We start from the raw sequence: 24,234 nt of genomic DNA, 5'->3' as shown, positions 1-24,234 counted from the left end.
GAGGGTTAGATCTGCTATCTTATTGAAGTAGCAGTTCATGGGAAAAGAAAGCACCCCCTCACACACACATTGCATTAGCTGTTACATAAAAGAAACTTGTAAATAGACCTGGATACAAAATGAAAAAACTGCATGGAATATTTTGACAAACATGGAAATGTATTTGGTTTAGTTGCATTTGTTCAACAGAAAAGGCATTTCCCCATACAAACTTGGAAGTAGAGCATTAGGAAAACATTTCAATGCAAGCAAACACTGACTACAAAAACACAGGTGCTGTCACAGAGCGATTTTGGTTGGAAAGGGACTTCATGGGATATATTTTAATAGAACTGATTAGGGATAATATCTACAGCTGCTTGCTAAATTGCACCTGTATTGCTGGTCTTTCACATATAGTGCCCAGTAACTTCAACACAGTATGTGTTTTTCCAAGTGAATTTCTGTCAGGTCATATCCTGTTGCCAAAGGCAACTTCTCCTCCTAAGTACACGACTTTGTTAACAATTCATTATTCATGAGAAAATTGCAAAGATGAAGGCAAGAGGTTACCTGAAGACACTTGAAACTAACTTGCACGCAAATCATGTTAGATTGTACATTATAACTGTGTTGTTATCAAGGCTGAGGAGTATGCTCACCAGCTCAGTATCACCCATGGTAGAATGACTTTGTAACTACCCGTTCTGCTAAGGAACACTTGTCAGGTAATTTCCATTACTTACAAATTCCCCCCAGGTTGTTTTAAAATAAGTATGAAGAGGAACTGGGAAAATGAAATAGTCTTGACTTTTATTTATTTCATCTTCCTAAGCTTCAAGAAAAAATTTGAGGCATAGTGCCTAGAAATCACAAATCATTTCCCTGTCATTACAGATGAGCAGTTATTTTCAGTGAAGGGTGCTAAACTCAATGTGAAATCAAGTCAAAAGGAACCAAGGTGACATCCTTCTTTCATTTCACTTCAGTAACTTTGTACATTGTATGCCTTGGGTTTCTGAACACGAAATTTGAGCTGTTTGCAGTCTTGCCCACTGTGGTGCATACTTGTTTAGAGGCGTATCTGGAGCTGCAAGTCTTACATAAGTGAGTATTAAAGTGCGCTAAATAGAGAATTCAGAAGGCATTACCTGATAGCTGTAAGAATTTGTAGAAATTTAATATAAACAGGATTAGCTGCTCATGTCTCCAAGGACAGGATTTTCAAAGCAACAATTAATTTTAAAGGAAAGGTAATTTGGTATTGAGATGTCCTTTAGGCAGCTAGTGAAGGTCAGTCTGTATCTCTGGATAGCCTACATCTGGATTGAGATCTGGAATTGATATAAATAGGCCCCAGTCCTCAAGTAAAAATCAAGTAAACTTTCTGAGGTCCTCAGGCAAACTCTCCAAGTTAACTTACTTTTATTCTTGAAATGCTAATGGGAACAGCTTTGAAAAAAACCCTCAAAACCTGACAAACAGACATCTTCCAAGAAATCCTTGAATAAAAACACAGAAAACACAGCTTAAGTCTGTACTGATGTCATTTAAAGGCCTTGCTCTATAAACCTTTTCTTATAACCTACTGATTTTTATACGACTTAGAGTTTAGGGCCTGCAGCACTAGTGTATAAACATCAGAAATCCTAGGACAATATTCATTCTCAGGATGAACACACTGATAACAGTAATGTTTGAGCCAGTGGGGAAGATTTCTAATTGTTGAAATCAACTATTTGACACTAATGATGGTAATGCTACAGCAAGTTCTTCAAACTCGAAGTGTAGTTATTTTTATTATGTGTGAAGAAGAAAGAGCTCACGAGGGAACACAAGGACAGCTTTCAAAGCAAAGCAAATGACGGAAACAAAATCAGTTTATGACCAGATGCTTTGCTCTAATGGGTGATGTTTGAATGTATCAGGGAATGAAATAAACCTAGCCAGAATAGATTAGAGTCTAAAAAGGTCACTCTATATGCATATAAGAGTGTCACAATCAGATATAGAAACCTTAAGATCTATTATTCATCAGATAAAAGGCTCATTTAAATGACATTTCTAGATAATTTAGGTAGTCCATAATGAATCAGCAGTTCCAATAAATAAAATGGAGGTTGTACTAATTTTACTACAAGTATAGCCAGCGCTACTTGTGTTGGGACATTTAAATTAAGTCTGGTGCTCTTCCTTGTCTCTTTCCATAAAAGGGTAGTCTTCAGACTTCCTTAACGGATACTTGACAGTCATGGGAAAATAAAGGCCGTTTTGAGGGTATATGGATTTTATGAGACTTTGTGGACAAAATCCCCTTGGCTTCGCAAAGTTCTTCTCTAGTATTTAGAGGAAAAACAAGAGACGCTCCTAGAAGCTGCTGTGTGTTCTTAGGAACTAACCTCGTAAATTTTTCATTTTTAACTCCTTTTTTTTCCAGAGTGCAAATATAAAAGGAAAGGGTCTTTTTTTTTTTTTTTTCCTTTTGCTTAGTTTCCAGTGAATTAACAGGTTTTAATAGGTCTGATTCTTCCACATTCTGTTGTTCAAGCCCAGGGACAGCAGTGAAATTGTCTAGGGTGAGCAAGGGAAATTGTTTATTATTCTGGAGGTAAAGTTAGGCCAGATTTTAAGTGTAGCCATTTTTGTCTGTACTTATGTGTTCGTGATCCCCAAAACAGACAATCGGGAGATTACCAAGATTCAGGAGGTTTCAGGAAGAATGTGCTTCATGCACAATGGATCTGCTTCTCTTCTTGCCAAGGCATTGCTCGATGATGCTATGTTGTTTTTTTTAATCCAGCTATGACTCTACATACATAGAATCAACATGACTTTTCATGTATTATTTAGGCATCTTCTGACCTTTTTTTAGTCTCCTGTCCAGAATATACAGGAACTAACTGCTACTGTTTTATGATATGGCTTGCCCAAAAATCTGTTCTTTCCAGTATATTGCAGATATTAGAATTCATTGAAACTGCATTAATTTTTAAGCTGCTTTAAGAAATATCTCCAGTTGTGGTCCTAGATAAAAGCAGTCCCACAGCAAGGGAAAAAGCCTTAGAGGATCAGCTCCTGTTATTTCATGCACTTTTTCATAAAGAGACAGGAGTTGGTGGCACCCAGTACAGGTTTTACTGAGCAGGGAGATGTTACATTGCACAAGTAGCCAAATGAATAGAGAAACAGAGGGCTCTGAAGGCAGCAATGAGTCCACTTAGGAAGACAGATCCATTTTGCATAGCTATTTCTGAGGCAGAAGCTATATTTAGACATACATTGAGGGATATGGGTATAGTCCTATTCTGCTGGGCAGTGAGGTATCTGAGTAGGCTGTATCTAGTTATTAGCACCGTCTGGAGCCATAGATGTGTACAGTCATATGAGGCAATTACAATTAGTGCACAGTTTTCTATCCTATGTATTAAAGACTCAAGGTAAATTTTACGTACCCTGTTTAACAAGTGGAAAAAATAAGGGAGTTGAATATCTTCCAGCGTCTTGATATTTCTGGGGTTCTTGATAATGCATGTTCCTATCCTGATTATTATCCTGTTTGTATGCAAAGCAAGGGCTATGTTGTCCAAAAATCTTTCTCCACATTTTGTATATAGTGCAACTAATTTAATAATAAAGCCTGAAAAATCCAGGAGGTATGAGACCAAACAGCAGTTTCTTTTGAATGAATAATCACAGTTGGACCAGTTATTTATAGGCTTGGCACTGATGGGCTGATATGGCAAGCACATTAACAGCAAACAGAAGGAGCTAAATTGGCTAAAGGTTTCTGAACGGGGATGACTTTTCTGTTATGTATGTGAGAGAGGTTCCAAGAATAAAAAATGTGCCTTTTTTCAGCCTGGGGAGTGCTGTAAGCAGGGCTGGTTGTAATTAATCTTTTATATGATGACTTGTATATTTCCCTGCTGTCAATGTGCTTAAGCTGTCCTGCTGTAAATTACAGTGGTGCAGAGAAAATTAATTATATCGGACTAAGGAGAACACCAGAAAAACCCTCTGATGATATGTTTTGGAGCTTATTCTCCTCTGCAATATGAACAAATAAGTTCCACTCATAATTCCTGTGGCATGTGTCTGGGAAGCTTACAATTCGGTAGCAAAACACTGCTGTCCAGAATTCTGCGGAACTGGAGAGGAAATGCTGAACCTACACATATCCATGGTCTGAAAAAATTAAAGCATAGATTCACTATGTTAATGAGAGAGAGAGAAAGGAGAAGGCATTCTTCATATCTGACTGTGTCAGCAATGCCCTAGCTCTCTGCTTTGCTGTGACTTCTGCTGATGCTGCAAGTATAATTAGGTTCAGTTTACAATATCCTGCTTGTTTTCATGTCATCTGGGGAATAAACTAACAGTAAAAGGGAAAAAATGCACAAATATTTTTTTATTACACTTCATTAGTCCCTCTTGCAACATTGATGGAGTTGTTTTAACTTGTCTATCCTCACCACTGGGCCCTTTTTTCACTTGAGTCGAGACAAGTGTTCAGCCTCTTGTAAGGCTGCCTCCCTGGGTCCTTTAAATGTGCAGTATAAGCTGTCAACTTCTTTTTATTTTTAAGTGGAGGTGGGATGTCTTCTGTTTTTCAGAAACTGGAGAGATGGCCCTGGGATTAAACTGTGTGTTTTGGTACCAGTGTAAATGAGGAGCTCACAAGAAATGTGAAGCAGGTGTTCTTGGAACTTTGTCCTGCAAAAAGCCAAATCACTTCCCTTCATTTCCAAATGAATATCCTGCCAACTAAATTACTAGCATTTCAGCTGCTTTCTTAGAAAATAAATGCACGACTTGATTCTACTTTACAGTACATGACAAAGTCCTCAAGGGAAATAGAAGGGTTCCAACAGCAGCTTTTAGTGCTGGGCATGTTAAGCAGCATGTCAGATAACTCGTCTGAAGCTATCAAAGAACACAGGTGGATTTATTTTTCTTTTTCATTAGGGCAAACTTTAACTTTTATTTGATTAATTTATTAAAATACCTTCACTTTCTACATTATATTCCATTGCATATTGTTGACTTACGCAATTTGCTGGAAGGCTGGGAACTAGTATGCTTAGCAACTTTCATGTGCTGCAGTCTACCTACCTTAGTCTTTTTCTAGAAGGATTTCCAACAGTATGAGAAAATAACTCACTGCTTCTTATTAGTTGGCAATGTTTCTGCTTGAGAACAACACTTATGTGTGTTTTGGTCACTGCCAGGTCATGAAAGTCCTTCTGGAAGTCGTTGTGTGATTTCAGAGTTTATACGACCCCTTCAAATATCTGGAGACAAACCAGAACAATTGTCTGTCAAACCTACATTCCTGTCCAAGTCAAGATCTGGTACCCCAAGATGCAGATTTGATTCAGACGTGAGTCTTTGTCCTTTAAAGTTTGCTACTGAAAATATATGTTATGGGGCCAAGACTTCTCCACTCCAGGGGACCAGTGCAGGTTGGTCCACCTGCTTTTAAAAGGTCAGGGCATGAATGTTCTAATTTTCTGAGACAGCTTGGTAACCATGGGAATTAACTTGGTTAACCAGTGGGAATTCATCTGATATTTTCAAGAAGTCTTAGCTGATATCCTAGTTACACAGCATTAAAAAAAATGGGTGTGAGAGAACCTTGAGATTCTATTGAAACCTCAGCCTCCAGTGATGCATTCACTGTTGTACTGCTTCTGTGCATAGTAAGTCAGCATTTCTGTTTGTTTCTTTTGGTGTATGTCTATGTAATGCAGCTTTATTATTATTTTATCTGTCAAAAGGTGTGATTTTGGTACAGCCTGGGCAGGTGAAAGAGAAATTCCATGGAGTGCCCTGTCCAGGCAGGTACGCTCTGACAGTGAAGTAGCTCATTCTGCAGGACTTCTTTCTAGCAGTCTCCTAAACTGGTATTGAACCTATAACCTGGAATTGAAAATTGCAGGATGTGGGCAGACAGCTATAAGGAAGTGATCTTCAGATTGTACTCTCTACCTTGCTGTCTAAATCCCATTCTTAATCCTTATGAAAGTAAATAAATCGAAACTGTGTGCATACTTTATATTCATTGCTACTGAACCTGTGGAAGTTGGTAAAATGTTTTAAAATGGATCACAAGCCTGAGTATGGTGTGGGATATTCTTGTACAGTAGGAATTCCATGGGCATATGTAAGGAGAATCCACAAATAAATATACACATATATTTATGTGTAGCAGCATAGCTGAGAAGTGGGAACATTCACTGCTTTTTGAAGAGGCCACAGAAAAAGCATCCCGAAGTAGTCAAACCAGAAAAAGCAGCTTAGCAATGTGACTTAGGGAGGCAAAACTAACAGCAAGAAATGGAAGTGCACATCAAATTTAACTCCCTCTTTCTATTATTTTTGGGTTATCTCACAGAGTATGTCAAGCCCCCTTTTGCAGAATTGTTCATCATGTGTCTTCTAGAGTGTAATTATGTGATACATACTTACATGATGCAAGCTCACAGAAATCAAGCTCCATTCTTTCAGGGGTATCCAGGACCCAGGGGAAGAGTGTATGAATAAAATCCAAAAATGGAGCATAATGCTGTGAAGTGTGAAATAAAAGCCATTGACACTCTGTGAAAATACATCTGCAACTTCCCTGATTGTTACTAGTAACAAAGTCTTCTAGAATAAGCATTATCGGGTTAGCTAGGAGCTTTGTGACATGCCTGTAAAAAGGTTTCAGAATGATAACACTTGAAAATGTGTCTGCATTCCCAAATGCTACACAGGGGGGAGTACCCGTTAGCTGACTATTACTGTCTCATCACTGGAAGTGGAGTGTTGGCAGAATAGTGTGTGATGTGCTAACCCAACAGGAACAATGACTTGACTCAATAATTTTCTGGTGCACTTTTCTTCCGTACAAAACCAGGCAGGGACCAGTTTAGGCCTGAACGTTGCAGTTCAATATTCACATTGTCCAGATCATAAAATTATGTTCAATTTTTCTCTTATTTGATCCCACTGTTAAAACTAGTATTTCTATCTTGAAGTTCTCTCAAGCTCAGGTGAAAAGTTGTTCATTTTTCCTGAAAGAGTTCACAGCATACTGTAAAACTAGGAAAGTGCATCTCTCACTGTAAAAACTCTACTAGGCTCAAAGCATAACAGAAAGCATTGCTATTTTACCTAGAGATACCTAGCACAGAGCTAGAATAGGTGGAGTCTGTGTTGATTCAGCATTACAATTTAATCTCCAGGGTTTGTAGACTGGATTTCTAATGGAATAAATGTGTGGCCTTGCAGAATTGTATTAAATGTGATGGTAAATTCAGAGGAAATACATTATTTCTTTCAGTTAGTGAAAAGATGGAATTTAGCAGGTGCTGCTGAGGATTGGACTGCCAAGGGGGGATATATCTTACATGATTCTCATATTTCGAGATGTTTGGAAGTTGACACTTGCAGCAGCTCTAAACTCAGCATTTATCTTAAGTACTTAGTCACTGGTATGAAGTTTCTACTATTATTTCTGATGAAAACAGTAGGGTATCACCCTAGGTTGTCCATGTGATCATGTTGCTGTACTATGCCCGGAAACACTAGGCATACCACATCTTGGAATAACTGAGTTTACTATACTTTAATGAAGACTGTAGTAAAAACTTCGGAGGGTGAGGTGGTCAGTGAGACTGGTATGGTAAAAACATGTCTTTAGTTGGCAGCATGAAAGGGAATGGTGTGGTCAGTATCACATCTCCTTCAGCCATTTCCACTGACCAATTGAGCAAGCTTTTGAGGAAGACCACCATCCATTCTTAGGCAGATGATCTAACTCCCTAGCAAGATGTCAAGGAATCAGCTCTATTTCTTTGCCCTGTTAGAATCTGACTTGCAGTTCCTTTGTAGCCTAAGCTCTTCCAAGTAAAATTAACCATGTTATAACTGAATTTATTTATTTTTAAATGTTGCATGTTTGCTGTGTGATTTCTATCACCCATCAGGAAAACAGTGCTTTTTGAAATACCGTTGTATTTTTTTTTTATTGTCTTTACAGATGGATAATGATCAGAACTCCAATACCTCAAAGCAGAGATATTCTGGGAAAGTCCATCTTTGCATTGCCCGATATAGGTAAACACCCCCCCCCCCCAGCTCATTACTTCTGTAATACATGTTTGTAATATTCAATGTTTGGTTTTTGCTTCACTTTTATTCATGCACTAAATTATTACCTGGAACCAATGTTATGGATGGCAGACTCCTTTCCTGTTTGCAGTGGCTGCACAATAGTGCCATTTCCATTTGCTTTTGTTGTCAGAGAGAGTTTAGCATGGCATGCCTCTTTTAGCCACTCCTGTATTTCTACCCTTGAAGGTCTAAATGAGATGAGGTGTACCTCCTACTTCATGGAGAATGTCTGAATCTGTTCTTACAAATATTTTCATCAGTGCAAGAAAGATTTGAAAGTGCCTTTTATCTTTGTTTTGCCCATTAAAATTTCAGATATGAAGTACTGTGACTATAAAATTTTCTGTAACTTAACAATTTCTTTCAGGACGGATATGGATTTAAATACTTTGTAAGAAGTTTTTGTCTACGAATACCTTCTTTTAGGTGTAAACTCACTGGTTTTGTCTCTATTGAACTTGTCTCTGTTGAAGTTAAACTTGTGTAAAAGATTGCCTGATAAACGGAATATGGGTACAGAAAAAGACCTCCACAACGGAGTTTGCTTTAATTCACTTTAAAAAAAGAAAATGCTATGGCCAGTGTATTCCAAGAGTCCCAACTGAGAAATGTGTGAGTAAATTCTATAGAAAAGGACGTGGTTTTAAGTGTGGAGCACTTCAGCAAATAGGTCATGTTTCATGGCAGCCTGTTGGTGGTACAGTTGCAGTTCACAACAAACTGATCTAGACTGAGCTCAGAATGTATGTTTCAGAAGGGAAGCAAAAAGATTGAACTGCGGAATTACCTTTCTGTGCAGGCCTAGGACTGTACACCTTTTTCTGATTGATACGCAGTTGTGTGGGGGTTGTAAGTGAACACACATTTTCCATCTTTATTACATTGCAGTTATAACCCTTTTGATGGACCAAATGAAAATCCAGAAGCAGAGCTCCCCCTTACGGCAGGAAAGTACCTGTATGTGTATGGAGATATGGATGAAGATGGCTTTTATGAAGGTATTTTTTTTTAATCTGTGAATTCATGCTAATTCATGCAAATTGAAAGCAGTTCATCTGTCAAACGCACTCCTGATTCCTTCCTTCATCTACTACCAAATAAGTTGCTAAAATTATTCCATCATCATTGTGTTAATTAACAGAGTTTCTGCACCAGCAAAGCCGCTCCTTGCACGCAAAGCTAATTATAAGATATTTTTATATTGTCAGCTTTTCCTACTGGCAAGCTTTAAGTCGACAAGAAAGCTTACTGGCAGTTCTGGGTTTTGCCTCACTGAGCCTTTATATTCTGAAACTGTGAATGTTGTTTATATGCAGTTTTCACTTACATCTTCTTCCTTATGTTGTCTCTTGCAAGGCATTGACATGCAAAAGTTATGCTCCTTTTTAATGGCACTGTTCTTTCTTACCAGGGGAACTTCTAGATGGGCAAAGAGGACTAGTCCCTTCAAACTTTGTGGATTTTGTTCAAGACAATGAGACCCGCTTATCAACCACATTAAGCAGTGAACAAGATCAGAATTTTGTCAACCATTCGGGTCCTGTTTTGGAAGGAGATCTCTTGGAGATAAGTCCACCAAGTCATGTAGACTCTAGTGTAATCAGCAATGGTGCAGGGACTCTGGATGTGAACATTGATGAAATTGGAGAAGACATTGTGCCTTATCCTAGAAAAATCACCCTTATTAAACAACTAGCCAAAAGTGTCATTGTGGGCTGGGAGCCACCGGTAGTGCCACCCGGATGGGGAACCATTAGCAGCTACAATGTTCTGGTTGACAAAGAAGTACGGATGAACATAGCCTTGGGAAGCAGAACGAAAGCTCTTATAGAAAAGCTTAATATTTCTACTTGTACATACAGAATATCAATTCAGAGCATCACAAACAAGGGTAACTCAGATGAACTGCAGTGCACTTTGTTAGTTGGGAAGGATGTCATAGTGGCCCCCTCTAATCTTAAAGTGGACAACATAACCCAGATTTCTGCTGAGCTGTCCTGGCTCCCTACAAATAGTAATTACAGTCATGTGATCTTTCTTAATGAAGAAGAATTTGACATTGTCAAGGCTGCTAGCTACAAGTATCATTTTTTTAATTTGAAGCCCAATATGGCCTACAAGGTGAAGGTCATGGCAAAGCCCCATCAGATGCCCTGGCAGCTTCCCCTGGAACAGCGAGAAAAAAAGGAGGCCTTTGTGGAATTTTCTACGTTGCCAGCAGGTTTGATATTTTTCTCCCTACCTGAAAACACTTGTTGTGTTTCTTTGAAAATACTAAATAATTTAACCTTTAGCTTCGTGTTGGAACCCCTGTCACTTTCATGAGCAGACTGGGGATTGATAGTTTGCTTTATGGGATCTAAAACTAATTCTGTCCTGAATTACTTCTTTGTTCTGACTGGAACATTTTGGGGAGATCACTAGGGAAAGCCATGCTTACCATCATCACAGATCACACACTGGTTTATCAGGGTAATCTCCATTTGTATTTAATTTGTCCAGTTATAGTATTTCTGGTAGTAAGTTATTTTCATTGGTATGAACAACATGGGGAAAAATACAATTATTACTTGTGACACATTATTTGCATGTTATTTGTGTGTCTTAAAGCACTTTTTGCTGAAAATGAACACAGACATCTTAGAGAAGCAACAGTCATTTAGCGGATGTAAATGCATTTTGATTGTGAAGTTGCAATCACATTGTACAATTTGAATTTGTAAAGATGATAGTAAATTGGCTGTGTTTTGGAAAGTGCTTTCACATTAGGAATGTTGTTAAGTGTTAACAGTCGTTTCCCAGTATTTAAGAACAGTGAAGTAATGTTGAAAGCTAGAGCAGAAATAATGTAGTGCATTTAAAGGATAATCTCACAATTTGGGGAGTGTACCTGAAAAATTCGATCACCTCTCCTTATAGATCCATCTCACCAAGTTCATATAATCAAGGGCAAGTAGAAGACTGTATGTATTCAGACTTTCAGAACACTGAATGTCTCTGAAGCAGGGACAATCAAATACAAGTGACTCCTGGCAAGTGAAATTCAGCAGCATGTACCATGCTATGGCTTAATTGACTCCCTGCTGGGATTTTGATTCTAGCAAAGGGGCAGGAATTAGTCCTGGTCTCTTCCTTGGCTTGCGTGACTTATGTGTAAGGAGACATGCAGGAGAGTGATGCTGGTTGAGTATAGAGGGAGTTAAGCTGGTGTGTCTACTGCTTTTGATGTTGTTGATTTATAGTTCCAGTAAAAATGTTCTCAACTCAGGCATTCACTCTTTTGTCTACAATCATTTCAGTGAAATAAGTGTAGTGCTATTATAGAATCTGCTTGGAGGGGAGTGTGTTTTAAACTTAAGATGTGTTGTGTGGCAGTCGGGAGATACTACCTACATGGTGTCTTGAACTTATTAGCTATGTTGACTTCGTTATTTGGGAAAGGAAGGCTTTTCCAGTGATGTTTTTTTCAGACCAAACACTTCCCATGCTGTATCTCCCTCTAGTTGCTGAAGTATGCTAAAGCAATAAATGAGCAAACTCACAGCACCCAAGGTTTGCATTTTTCTGGCTGTTACACAGAGATGGTTACAGCTGAACCCTGCTTCTGGAGTTTTAGCATGAAACACTTCTCAAGATTTGACTGTTAAACAACAGGGTGCCTGGAAACTAATGACTTAATAATCTCTATGATATTTTTACTTTGGCTTTCTGTCCGAAGTAGAGCTATTTGTAGTACGGTAATAATGTCTTTGAAGTAAGGATGTATTTCAACACTAACATGTTGCAAACGCCTTAAAAGGTTAGTAGGTGTCTTTTTTTTCTTCAGTGCAAACTCATTGAGTCCAGTCATCATTTAAACCAGTGTGCTGCTGGTTGAAAAGGTTAAAGTTCTGGCTTGCAGTTCACATGGCACCTTAGCATCAATGTGCTTCTGGCCTATAAATCATTACTTGGAGTCACACACAATCCAGAGACTTTTGAAAGTGATTCCTGAGTATGTAGTGTTCATTCAGTGCAGAGATTTATACCAAAAAGTCATTTGCTGTCAGCTGCAGCAGTTGTCCACCAGCAGTGCCACTCTGGGGCCTTTCTCTCCATCCTTTTTCTGTTAACTTCTGTATTATGGGTAAGTAACAGTTACGCATCCTGGAGGGATAAAAAATAGGTCCACAGCAAGTTGCAAGTACAGACCATCTTGTAAAGAAGTTTAGGTTACTTAATGGCTGTCAGCTGAAGGCCAGTTCCTGGCTCCATAACCTACTGAGCCTATTTTTCTGTAAGTGCTTTTGAATCTGTATAGTTACTGTTCTTGTCTTTCATAGGTCCTCCAGCTCCACCTCAAGATGTTACTGTACGGGCTGGGTCCACCCCAGCAACCATACTGGTGTCCTGGAAACCACCAACTCTGACAGCAACAGGGACCTCCCATGGGGCCAATGTTACAGGCTATGGTGTTTATGCAAAAGGTCAACGGGTGAGTTCTCCTTTTGGCGTTACATTGACCATCCACATTAGGTGAATTTCAACTGACAGGTAAAGGCAACAATAAGCATGTGACAGCACTTGGATGTGTGCAGGGTTTTCTCAACTTTCAGTAGAACCTACTCTTTTGTTTGTGCATATCTTGCTCATTAGCTTCCTTTCTATAAGCACTTCAGCTTTTGGACAAATGGATTGAAAGGATTAAAGATAACTGGTGCTAACTGGTGTGGGCTGTTGCAGCCCACTCTGTGTTGGCAGTAATCCTCTCCGTGTTAAGACTTGAAAGGTTGTACTTCAGTGGAGTTGGCGGGGAGGGAATTAGGTATCTTCATGCTAATGTGTTGCTTATTTACTTCAGGTGGCAGAGGTGATCTTTCCAACAGCAGAGAACACATTGGTGGAGCTAATGAGACTAAGGAGTTTGGAAGCCAAGGAAGTTACTGTTCGAACACTCTCTGCACAAGGGGAATCAGTGGATTCTTCTGTTGCTGCCATTCCATCTGATCTACTGGTGCCTCCAACCCCTCACCCCAGAACTGCTCCCAAATCTAAGCCATTAGCAAGTGCCGGAGCCCCAGAAACCAAAGAAGAACATTTAGGTCCACATTTGAAAATGGATGAGTCATGGGAGCAGACTCGTTCGGCATCCCCTGTTCATGGACACATGCTTGAGCCCCCTGCTCCCAACTTCCACAGCCCGCTCCAGGGGAGGAGGTCTCCATCACCTAACCGAATACTCCCTCAACCTCAAGGCACGCCTGTCCCAAATACTGTTGCAAAAGCCATGGCAAGAGAAGCTGCACAACGAGTTGCAGAAAGCAGTAGGGTAAAGGCAATGTTTTTCTTTCAAAAAGGCTTTTTTTTAGGCTGGCTTTATTCATTGTGGTACTTTCCATCAAAGAATTTTTTCATCATATTCTTTAAGGAACAGCTAATTATTCCTAAACCCCAAAGATCTGTAGTTTGAGAAGAAGCAGTGTGCTAGAATTCTGTGCCATCTTCCACAGATATGCTTGTAGCCATAAAGGTCAGCTTTTGATTGGCATAGGAAGCCCGTAACAGCACTAGAAATGATGTCTCCAAAAATGCAGAACCTTAATTCTGGGCAGGAGGTAGTAATCATCAAAGTTTGTGCTTGGATCCTGCAGGACTCAAAAGGGAGGCTTATGCTTATGTGAGGAAAGTCAACCAAGTTCAGAAGTACTTTGAAAGAGACCAAAGCAATAAAGGGCTGTTTAAAAATGGGTCCCTAAATAGGCAGCTAGACGAAAGTCCTGAGCAGACGTACTGTGAGAGCTAATCTTTTTGACAGTTCACAAAATGACAATTCACAAAAAAAAGTCTAATAAGGGAATCTAAGCAGCAGACATGCTTGTATGCTAAACCCAACTGAATAATTCTGGATCAGTAAGGTTTGCTAAACACATCCATATGCATGTGTATATTTCTTGCTCTTGTTTAGAAATAAAGCAGACTGGCATAAATAGAGGGAGAAAAGGCAATTAGTTTGTTTGGCATTCTGAGGTGAAAGTTGATTTAAAACCCATATAGGGAAAGAGAATTGAAATACTTCTGGTTTTGAAAATTGCTGACATAACATGCGCTGAACCACGTTTAATTACATTAATTTTAGTGATGCTTGAAATGCTTTAATTCAGGGATCTGGACAGAACTTTACAGGTGGATTCACTCTAAATTAAATCAAATAGTGCCAATGATATTTGTCATGTTTATTGCGCAAAAGTAGAAATTCTTCCCTTGCAGTAGGCTGCTGCAGAAGAAGCTGTGTGTCTTCTTCCTGCCCTTCATCCAGCTTGTTAGATGACTGGTGGTTATTGTCATGAGAGTAAGCAGAAGGAATCAAGTAGCTGAGGGTAAGAGTCAGAGCAGAGGAAGAACACAAAGTGTCATTCTATAGATTTTTTTGTACTGAGGTAAAAAATGCTGTTGTAGTGACTAGGCTGTCTCCTAAACCTTTGCCAAGGGTAAACGAGCATCTTTGTTAGCAGCCTCTGACTGTAGAATACTGCAAACTTTGACATAAGTGGTAGAGGGAAGAAAGCTGGCAGCTGAGTTGATGCTCACATGAAAGTGTATAATTGTTTATGAACAAGAGTAATACAACAAGCAAAAAAATCTTGAAAATTCAAGTTACAGTCAGGAAACCAATATTGCTTTAAACCATGAGTGTGTTTAAATGTTGTGTTCTTGAGTCCTAATGTCTTACATTTGCCGTTTCTTCCACTGATTGCAGGAACTGTCTGCTTGACAATTATCTTGTTGCTTTCTAGATGGAGAGGAGGAGTGTTTTTAGCGAAAGGAGTAACGCAGCCCACTATGCCAACTCAGATGAGGAGGAAGATGGCTATGATTCTCCTAATGTCAAAAGAAGAGGGGCTTCAGTTGATGATTTCCTGAAAGGGTCAGAACTGGGAAAGCAAGTAAGTAGCCTGGTCTTCTTACTGTCTCAGGTGTCTCACATGAAACAAGGGCTTGATGAAGTTAAATTCTTTGAAGCCTGAAAAGATTAAGCTCTGTTATCTGCTAGGAATTTCCTCAAAGCTAGATGTGAAATCTCTGTGGCTGCAAGTATTCTCAGATCTGATTAGGTTTCAAATTTAGTTTTCATGTAAGGCTGAAAGAACTCATTGCTTTAAAACACTGTGTCAAAAAATGCACTTTGAGAAATAGCGCTGAAATTATGTCTGGCCAAACAGCTACAGTGTGTTAAGTGTAACTTGATTATTAGATGTTTATTTTATAGCTTCACCTACTTGTATTTTAATTGCTCATTTGCATTGTTTATGAAAAATGCTCACTTCTACCGCTGGGTTTGTTAGGGAAGAAATAATTGAAGAAAATTGGAGAAATCTCATCTATGATGGCCTTCTCCATAAGAAATTATTAGCTTGCTAATTTCATTATCATGGCCATGTGCTGCCAGTATCTTCCAGAAGGAACTGCTATTCCATGTGCTGATTCCCTATCTAAAGTCTTTTCTTCATTAGTACTGGGGGAGGAAGGAATGCAGTAATTTCTAGAATTCTGGTGCTTCTAGAATATCTGATTGTTCAAATATTCCTCTGCAATCTGACAGGCGACTCCATTTGAAAATTTGGAAATATTAAGTTCTGTTCATGATCTGATTTGTTAGATGTTTACAGAGGCCACTCCTGTTTGAGAGAATGAAAGCTTCAAGTGTCATTAGCTGGCTATATCATACAATGGTGGTAACATCCTGCAAGAATTAAATGCTGATCACTTTTAAATTACAATGTGATGTAACAAGCATCTGTGAAGAGTAGATGATATGAGAATTATCCTAGGGCCTTTACAGTTTGGTCAGCAAGTGCACTGATGCATGAAGGACCTCATGATTTAAGAATCAAGGAATTCAGTCAAGACTAAAACTAGGTTGGGTGCTGTCAGTGCAGGCATCCTTTTTGGATCACCTATGGGATTAAGATTGGATTTCTTGAGTTGAGAGCATAAGTGAGCAAAAAAAATTGAAATGTGATCTCTCCACTGGAACAGACCAGCAAGCTGCATGATGTAATTTATATATAACTATTACTCTGCTATGCAAACCTAGGATATGCTCTAGTCCTCGTTGGTGTTAAACAAGGATTTTCAGCTTTACAGTCAGTAAAGATTTTTCTCTTTCATCCTGTCAATTAGCCTCACTATTGCCATGGTGAAGAGTACCATACGGAGAGCAGCAGAGGTTCTGACTTGTCTGATATTATGGAAGAAGATGAGGAAGAGCTGTACTCAGAAATGCAGCTGGAGGATGGAGGAAGGCGACGAGTCAGTGTGACTTCACACAATGCGCTTAAGGTAAACAAGTGTAGCTGTAGAGAAACCTTGGGGGGACCTCCATGCTTTGATTCTTCAAGCATTTCTGTTAGTTATGGATTTTTGCAGACCACACTGTTTTGTAGTCCTAGAACTGGGGTGAACCTTGTTTATGATGAAAAGTAATACATGTATTGCTTTTGGGTTTTGCATTATTTGATAGCTGATCTTTTAACTAACTGACTGTTTTCCTATATGTAATTGTTGAAGTTGCAATTTCTGTTCTATACTTGGGGACCTTTCCTGTGTCCACACAACAGTATACTACAACATGTGCTACCCAGACAGTGAGCTGTTTCTGAGCAGGGAGTTTTATATAAACATACATACATACAGTAAAAGAACAATCTAGGTTTTAAATGTCTGAGTAATTTGTCCCTGTTTTAGTACTAGTCCCATCTCCTCCACAGGCTTTAAAGCATGCTTGTAAGAAAGGGAGTTGGGTCAGCTTTGTTTGAGAAATGCTTTATTAGAGATTCTTGTGCTCCAAGGAATCACGAGAGACAGGAAACACCTATCAGAAATATTGCTTTAACACTGCACAGCAATGTTCATCCTGAAAGACAACTTTAGCATACCAACTAAAGCACACTTAGAATGTTGAACCTACCCAATACAGAATATATATTTCCCATAGTATATTAATGCATGTAAATTGTGTTTGCTTTTAATGTGTCTAGCAATTACACTAAATCGTGTTTTTGTAGAAAGTTGGATGACTTGAACTACAGGGAAACTCAGAGGTTGATTTTTCACCCTGTATGCTTTTAGTTAACTAAAACCCAATACTAGTTTCTCATGCATACAAGAATTTTGACCATTCTTGTAACTGTTTTTATTCAGTTCTTTGATACTATCATATGAAATGAGACAGGTACTTCTGAAAAAGAAAAAATAATCTATTATTCTGCTAATATAAAGGTTGAAAATTAAATCTTAATGCATGCCTCTTCTGTCCCCTTCCTGTGGGAAAAAGTGAATTATCCCTAGACTGTTCTTGTTCTTTATGCTTCAGAAAATATATTTACTTCTTGATTTTAAATTAGTATTGCCAATGTTGCTATTTAAAAGAAAGGTTCAGACTGTTAATTGGTGTAGCAAATCATTTCAGACCTGTTCAAGTCTGCAGGCAGCCTTCTCGTATGTAGTAGTGTATGGGAAGGGTACAGTTGGTTGACTCATTCTGCAGAATTGGAATTCAGTATATGAATACTGCCTGGGGAGTCATGGATGTCTGAATCTCATTTGGAGGATATGGCCCACGATGCTGATATGATTTCTGATAGAAAATGCAGGTCAGATTCTGCTCTCAAAGTGCTCGGTAATTTCCCCTTTTTCACTAGATGCAGTTTCCCTTTGCAATAGCAGTAATTAACAAAAGAAATGAAGCCGTGTTTGCTGAATTTTCCATGATGTCAGCAGATTCCTGTTCCTCGTGCATCTGAAAGTATGCCAGCCATGCCTTGCAGCTGTAATTGAGAATTCTCTCCCAAATTAATAGATGCCCCAAGAAAACATTTTGCATGCAGGTATATTCGCTTTATTGGGAGGTTATTATTCAGTCCAGTGGTTCCCCTAAACAAAGGCTGACATGGGTGATCAAGGGAAGATTCAACTCACTCACCTGATCTTGCATTCTAAAATGGGGGATGTTTGAGCTCCAGTCAAAACTAACCGTGTTCATATTTATTGAATTTTTCTACTTTTATGGCAGTTTGTCTCAAAAGTTTCACAAGAGTGATTGTCGTGGTTTAAGCCCAGGCCGTAAATTAGAACCACGAAGTCTACTTCCCCCCCACCCACCTTTCTTCCCTCAGCTTCTGGAGGGACGGGGAGGAGAATCAAAAGAATGCAACTCTTTGGGTTGAGATAAAAACAGCTTAGTAACTAAGGTATAACACAAATCACTACTGCTACCACCAATAATAATAACGATAAAGGAAATAACAAGGGAAGAGAATACAACACCTCACCACCCGCCGACCGATAACTCCCCCACCCAGCAGCATTCTAGCCCTTCCGGATACTCTCAGTTCTACATCCTGGGCATGACGTGCTGTGGTATGGAATACCTCTTTGGCTAGTTTGGGTCAGGTGTCCTCTCTCTGCTTCCTCCCAGCTTCCCCTCCTCCCTGGCAGAGCATGAGACTCACAAAGTCCTTGATCAGGCTAAACATCTGAGCAGTAACTAAAAACATCGGTGTTATCAGCTCTGTTCCCAGGCCGAAAGTCAAAAACACAGCACTGCACCAGCTACTAAGAAGGAGAAAAAATGACTGCTACTGCTGAACCCAGGACAGTGATACATGTTTCAAAAAGGAATGAAAATAGATGAAACAAATATAAAGTAGCTTTGAAAGTTCCTAGTGCCTGAAAAAGGAAGATGTCCAAAACCCAGTGAAGTTTAATATGCTCAGAAAGAGAAGTATTGCTGAAGTCTCCAAGATGATCTTGTCATTATTTATAGGTGCTATTGTGTCCAGAGATCTACCTGATCTGGACATTGAGTAAAGTACAAGGAGAGGTGATCTCCATCATGTAGCCTCTATAAACCATGTCAGTCGAAACTGACACCTCCGGCATCATTTTTCGCTCCTCTCAAAGTCCAGCAAAGACACTGCATAGGATTCTCTTGTCACACCAACCCGTGTTTGTGTAAATGTAGCAAGACAATTACAAAATGTGTCGATCATGTTCTGAATGCTTGTTTTAGCCAGCCTGGGGTAGTTTTTACCTACTTCTGGTATAAACAGAGACTTTTGCTTCTGCTAATAGGCTGATTTCAAGTACTGGTTTTATCAAGCAGGTATGAGATTATGAAGGTTTGATGGCAGTGCTGTCAGTGCAGGCTGCCTCTCAGGGTCCTTTCTGTGGAAGCCAAGCTGTAAAAATGGTGCAGGTGTTTTACAAAGGATGTCTGCAGAATAGCTCTCCTCTGGCAGGAGATTTAATATTCCCTATTCATAGGATGCTTTAACAGATGCAAAGCAAGAAGGCTTGCTAGAGCAGAATTTTAATTCTCAGATATGGGTTCTGGTTACAAAGAAAAATCACATTGCAATTTGGCATGGGGCAAGGAACATACTAAGCATTAGTGCTGTGTTTTAATGCCATTCTCATTCACCATGCTGGAACCTGTATGCAGCTTTTATTGCTTTGTTTTAAATGCATGGGTTTATTCTTGTTAAGAGCATCACCCAGTTGTTTGTACTGACTTCTCATGTTGTATCTGACATCCAGCAACTTCTTAATCATGTCTTTATTTTTCACAGATTCTCATTCAAAGCATGACATCCTTTTCACTAAATAAGCTGCATGTCTTATGTTTGCCATTGCTCTAAACTAATTCTGTCTTTATTTTTCTTTTCTTCTCCCTTTTCCCTCCCATTTTATTTTTGTCACACACTCTTTGTTCCCTGTCTGGTTTTTAACATTACATAATTTTAAGGAGTGCGGTAAGACCACTGAAGCCACTTATTTGGAACAGCCTGACTTTTCACAGCAGATACATCACAGTAAAAAGCTTTTCAGTATTCCAGAAGTAGCTGAAGAGGATGGTGAATACTCTGAACTGCTGTACAAGCAGGGTTTAGGTATGCCCTATAAAAAGAATTCCACAATAGCTAGAGACTCTAGACCACCTAGGCCCTACAATCAAGACCAGCAGCACAACGTCTGGTACCCAGCCAAGCACAGAATTTCAGGCATGGAGGATTTTGCTGCAGACGACAAAGGATGTAAATATAGCCGGTCTTTATCGAGGAGCCCAGACAGTGGACTAGACTGTGGAAGTGAAGAAGAAGAATCTCGCTTTAATTTCAGATATACTTGTGATTCAGTTTCTGCCAACGTTGCATCTAGCTGTTGTGCAGAGACTGCTAACTGCTCGTGCAGGAAAAGCATGAGGCCACTGCTTGCTCGCAGGAAAACCTTAACCAGACAAACCAGCATCGAAGAGGATTTTGGTGACCTGGGTCCTTCCTTTGTAGAGCCCAGGAGTGAACAGGTCAAGCCCAGTTATGAGAAAAAGTATGAGACTCAGAAATGCGCTAGAACAGATAATGTGTCTAATGAAGATGCTCAGGGAGGCTGGAAGACCGACTTAAAAATGGCTGACTCTAGGGCAGCTGGTCCACTTGCAAAGCCATCCCACAGAGATGCAGAAGACTCTCTGGTGTGTGAAATAAATCTTCCTTCTAACATCTGCTTGCCAAATCAGTCTGGTTTCTTTCTTTTTTCTTTTTTCTCCTTTTTTTTCCTGCCTCAGTTAATTTTTAGAGTCCATCTTTTGGACCTCTCTGCTACATTTTTTCCTCTTTTTTTTTCCCTCCCCATTCATTTTCATTACTTATTATTCCACATTTTTCTTTCCAGTCCTCTTTTGTGTCATGCTGCAATCAGTTTAATTTGCTTTACAATGATTTTCCCACAGAACAAATTACAATAATGGCTGCTTTTATTAAAGGACAACTGAATCTAAATTTTAATTAAGGGTTAGCTGAACTATAATTCTTCCAAAAGACTGTTTTTCTTTATTTTGCCCATCTAAATGTTGCTTTTTTAAAAAAGCTTCATTTTAACTGGAAAAATGTTTCATCAGTCATTTTTTATTTGATTTTTTTTCAATGTCAAGGATGTCATTTCATCATGTTGTTTTTATTCACCTCATTCCCAGAATTGTCAGGATATGCTCTTTATCATGAAACATCTCTGGACAAGAATCAAGATTCTCCCCCCAGTGTGACAGTGACCCAGATTTATGGAGTCACAGGCTTCATCATATTTCCATTTTCTACCTTATCTGCACTGTCACTACTTTGCCTTCCTTTTTAGACCATCTCTTCTTGCCTTTGAAGTTGCAGACTGCATCTCTGCATGAGGATGCAGGCAAACAGCTTCTTCCAAAGGGAGAGGCCAGGGCCATTCCATATCTTTCAAGGATGCCTCTGTGTGATCTTGCCTATTTGCATTTCTGTCCATTAATCTATAGAAGAGTCTCCACGCTTTGATAGATGCATCCATAGGCTTCCCTGCTCCCTAAAGACCAAAGCAAGTTCTTTACCCTCTCAGTCTGCAACAGTGGAAACCTCAAATCTAATGTGTAGAAACCAGCTGCCTGCTCTTCTAGCCTAGCAGTTTATGCTGAAATGATCCTTAAAAAATTCGCCCACTGAAATTGGTGCCCAAGCTGTATTAATCTCAATGACTGCATGATAAATGCTCTGGAGTGCATTAAATAGTACCATTCTGTTATTAAAATAGCAACACTTTCTGCAAGGGTAGTGAACAGAAAGAGCCAGCTGTGATGTGAGATGAAGTGTCTACACTCCCTTCTACATATTTCAATGACCTTTAAAAGGCTTTAACAACCGAAGGCCATTATAGCAAAGCAGTGTGCTCAAAGAACAGAAGGATGTACACTTGTTCCCATGCTGCAAACTGGACAAAGCTCTATAGCTGAATGCAAAGAAAGGCTTGCCTTTCAGTGCAGGCCAGTCTACACAGCTCTCATGACTGATTGTACTGCTCTTCAAGAGATTGTAACATCATCTTAGCAGCAACAACAAAGGCAAAAGAATATGTCAAAAATTATTCTTTTCTTTTCTTTTTGTTCTGATGTGTGACTGCTGGTTACAAAACTCTGCCATAAATCAAGGAACCATTTTTTCTTTTGCAGGTTTGCAAGGCAACAGTATTTACTTTTCAGCTAACCTTTCAGTTAAAAACTAAGTTTAGTTGCCTTTAGAGCTTATGCTTCCAAATGTGATTGACCTGATTAATGTCCGACCATGTAACCATAATATTGCCATGCATGTAACTTACAAACCTGTTCTTTCTGTTGTTGTCTTCTAGCTTTTAGGTAATCCATCATCTGCAGGACGGCCTGAAAGGGTGGAGCATGCAGGGCGAAGGTCCTCTCATGGCAGTGCAGTGCCACAAAGGTCTCGACCAATGTTGGTCCCTTCCATTGGTTAGTTGGACAGATCGGTGCATTTCTGTTCTTTGCAGCTCAGAGTTGGGAAGGTGGTCCTTAAAAAAGGAACATCAGACACTTGTCTTGAACGGGGGTTCCTCTTAGTTTAAATGGGATGAAATGGAACTAAAACCATCTCCATCTAAATATGAGTGTTCTGGGGTCTCACAGGGGGCTGAATCAGTAGCCATTGACATCACTGGGAGTCTTCTCATTGAATTTAGTGGATATTGGAGCTTTTCTAAGCTTGGTTAAACTTAGATACTGTCAGATTTTACCTAAGAAGAAATTTGCAGGCAGGCTGCTATAGGGTCAGTAAAACAAATATACCCATTCAGCCATCCATTCAGCCATCCATCTTTCCATTCATCAACAGTCATTTTGCATTCACTTTCCATTTTCTTGACTACTTTTTGGAATTTAGATGGGAAAATGGAAGCTCTTAAATGTAACAAGTTTGTGGAACTTGCATATATTTACTAGATTAGGTATTTCTTACAGAATCATTCCTATTCTGGTTTACTCATGACTTAAACTATATGCTGGTGTATACCAGAAAATCCAAAAAGTAGTTCAGAAAAGATAATGGAATCAAGACACTGTGAACAAATACTTATCTGTTAAAACTTGCACTCTATACTGACAAATAAGAAACATTCACACTGAAAGCCAGGAAATACATGCAGAAACCAATGCAGGAAGGGTTCTGTGAGCTATTATCAGAACTTCACTCCATGAAGAGGTAAAGTTGGTCTGGTTCCTGTCCCTAACCTGAACTTTTAATTTGTGAATGCTGTAGGCAACATCAGGCAATTCTCACCCGACATTTCTGTGAATAAGTGACACCACAAATGGGAATTATCAGAAGGGAAGAAACTGATCATTAAGGAGTGCTTTCATTTTTAAATATTGAGTATTCTTCCCTTTTCATAGAATCCCACTGAAATGCCTGTCCTGTAAATTAAAAGCAAAATCCTTCTAGTGAGCACAACTATTTGATATCTACTAAATAATAATAATTATTATTATTGAAACCATAGATCAGAAAACATGCACAGCTGTAATGCATGAAGCTGTCTTAGTGTCTTCAACGTAGCACAAGTGTTCTGAGGCTGACTGATTGTCATCCCACACCCTGGTGTAAACCAGGATGATCTTCACAGATGTCAAGGAGTTACTCTGCTCTGAAATGGGGGAGAGTCAGCTCCAGGCTGGTTGTGGAGCTTCTGGTGACAGGTTATTGTTAGCTGAACCAAGTAGCTTTTGGATGCTGCTGTGAAGAACATTAGATTTTCATGTCCTTTTTCTCTGAAAGCAGCCTTTTTTTTCCCTCAGGACTAAAGAATTCTGGTTTATATTTGTAATACTTAAAGCAAGTTTTGTGTCTAAGTTCTTTCTGTTGTTTACTAAAACATTTTTTCTATGAATAGCGAGTAGACAGGTTTGAATTAACCCTTTGGGTTCCTTTTAATGTTCATTTTATTTAGAAAGGTTCACTTTATATCAATGAAGTCAGGACATGGAAACCACTAAGTTCTGACCTCGCTGCTCAGTAGCTCAATAGCAATAGCTTAGGAATCACATAAAGAAATTAATTCCTGATAGTTTGTGCTCGAAGACATAAATAGAAAAAAATCTCAGATTTTGTTTCTTCCAGTGTATTCTGTATTTTGTACAACCCACAGTTGCTCTTTGGGGAAGTTCCATAAGGAACAAGTTAAAATTTTGTCTAATGCCAGTAGCAAGCAAACCAGGAAGCAACAAGCAACAAGCAAACCAGTAGCTAA

At 39.2% G+C, this 24,234-nt stretch overlaps 1 protein-coding gene across 6 annotated transcripts in view; it reads left to right on the top strand.

Annotated features, from left to right (window-relative positions):
* Positions 1–24,234, top strand: part of RIMBP2 (RIMS binding protein 2) — a gene marked incomplete at both ends in the record, with an annotated part of 125,106 nt that overhangs the window by 89,713 nt on the left and 11,159 nt on the right. For 4 of the 6 annotated variants that reach the window (XM_080628353.1, XM_080628352.1, XM_080628355.1 and 1 more), the window contains 9 exons: positions 5,208–5,359; positions 8,003–8,079; positions 9,025–9,134; positions 9,548–10,357; positions 12,459–12,610; positions 12,977–13,444; positions 14,910–15,059; positions 16,297–16,455; positions 22,327–22,444. In XM_080628353.1, the coding sequence (XP_080484479.1) occupies positions 5,208–5,359; positions 8,003–8,079; positions 9,025–9,134; positions 9,548–10,357; positions 12,459–12,610; positions 12,977–13,444; positions 14,910–15,059; positions 16,297–16,455; positions 22,327–22,444 (2,196 nt within the window). Of the gene's footprint in view, positions 1–5,207; positions 5,360–8,002; positions 8,080–9,024; positions 9,135–9,547; positions 10,358–12,458; positions 12,611–12,976; positions 13,445–14,909; positions 15,060–16,296; positions 16,456–19,921; positions 20,648–22,326; positions 22,445–24,234 lie in introns of all 6 variants that reach the window. The other 2 variants (XM_080628350.1, XM_080628351.1) reach the window with 1 other exon arrangement.

Source organism: Psittacula echo (genome assembly GCF_963264785.1).
Source record: "Psittacula echo genome assembly, chromosome: 13".
Classification (NCBI taxonomy): domain Eukaryota; kingdom Metazoa; phylum Chordata; class Aves; order Psittaciformes; family Psittacidae; genus Psittacula; species Psittacula echo.
This window is presented reverse-complemented; position numbering and strand designations above follow the sequence as displayed.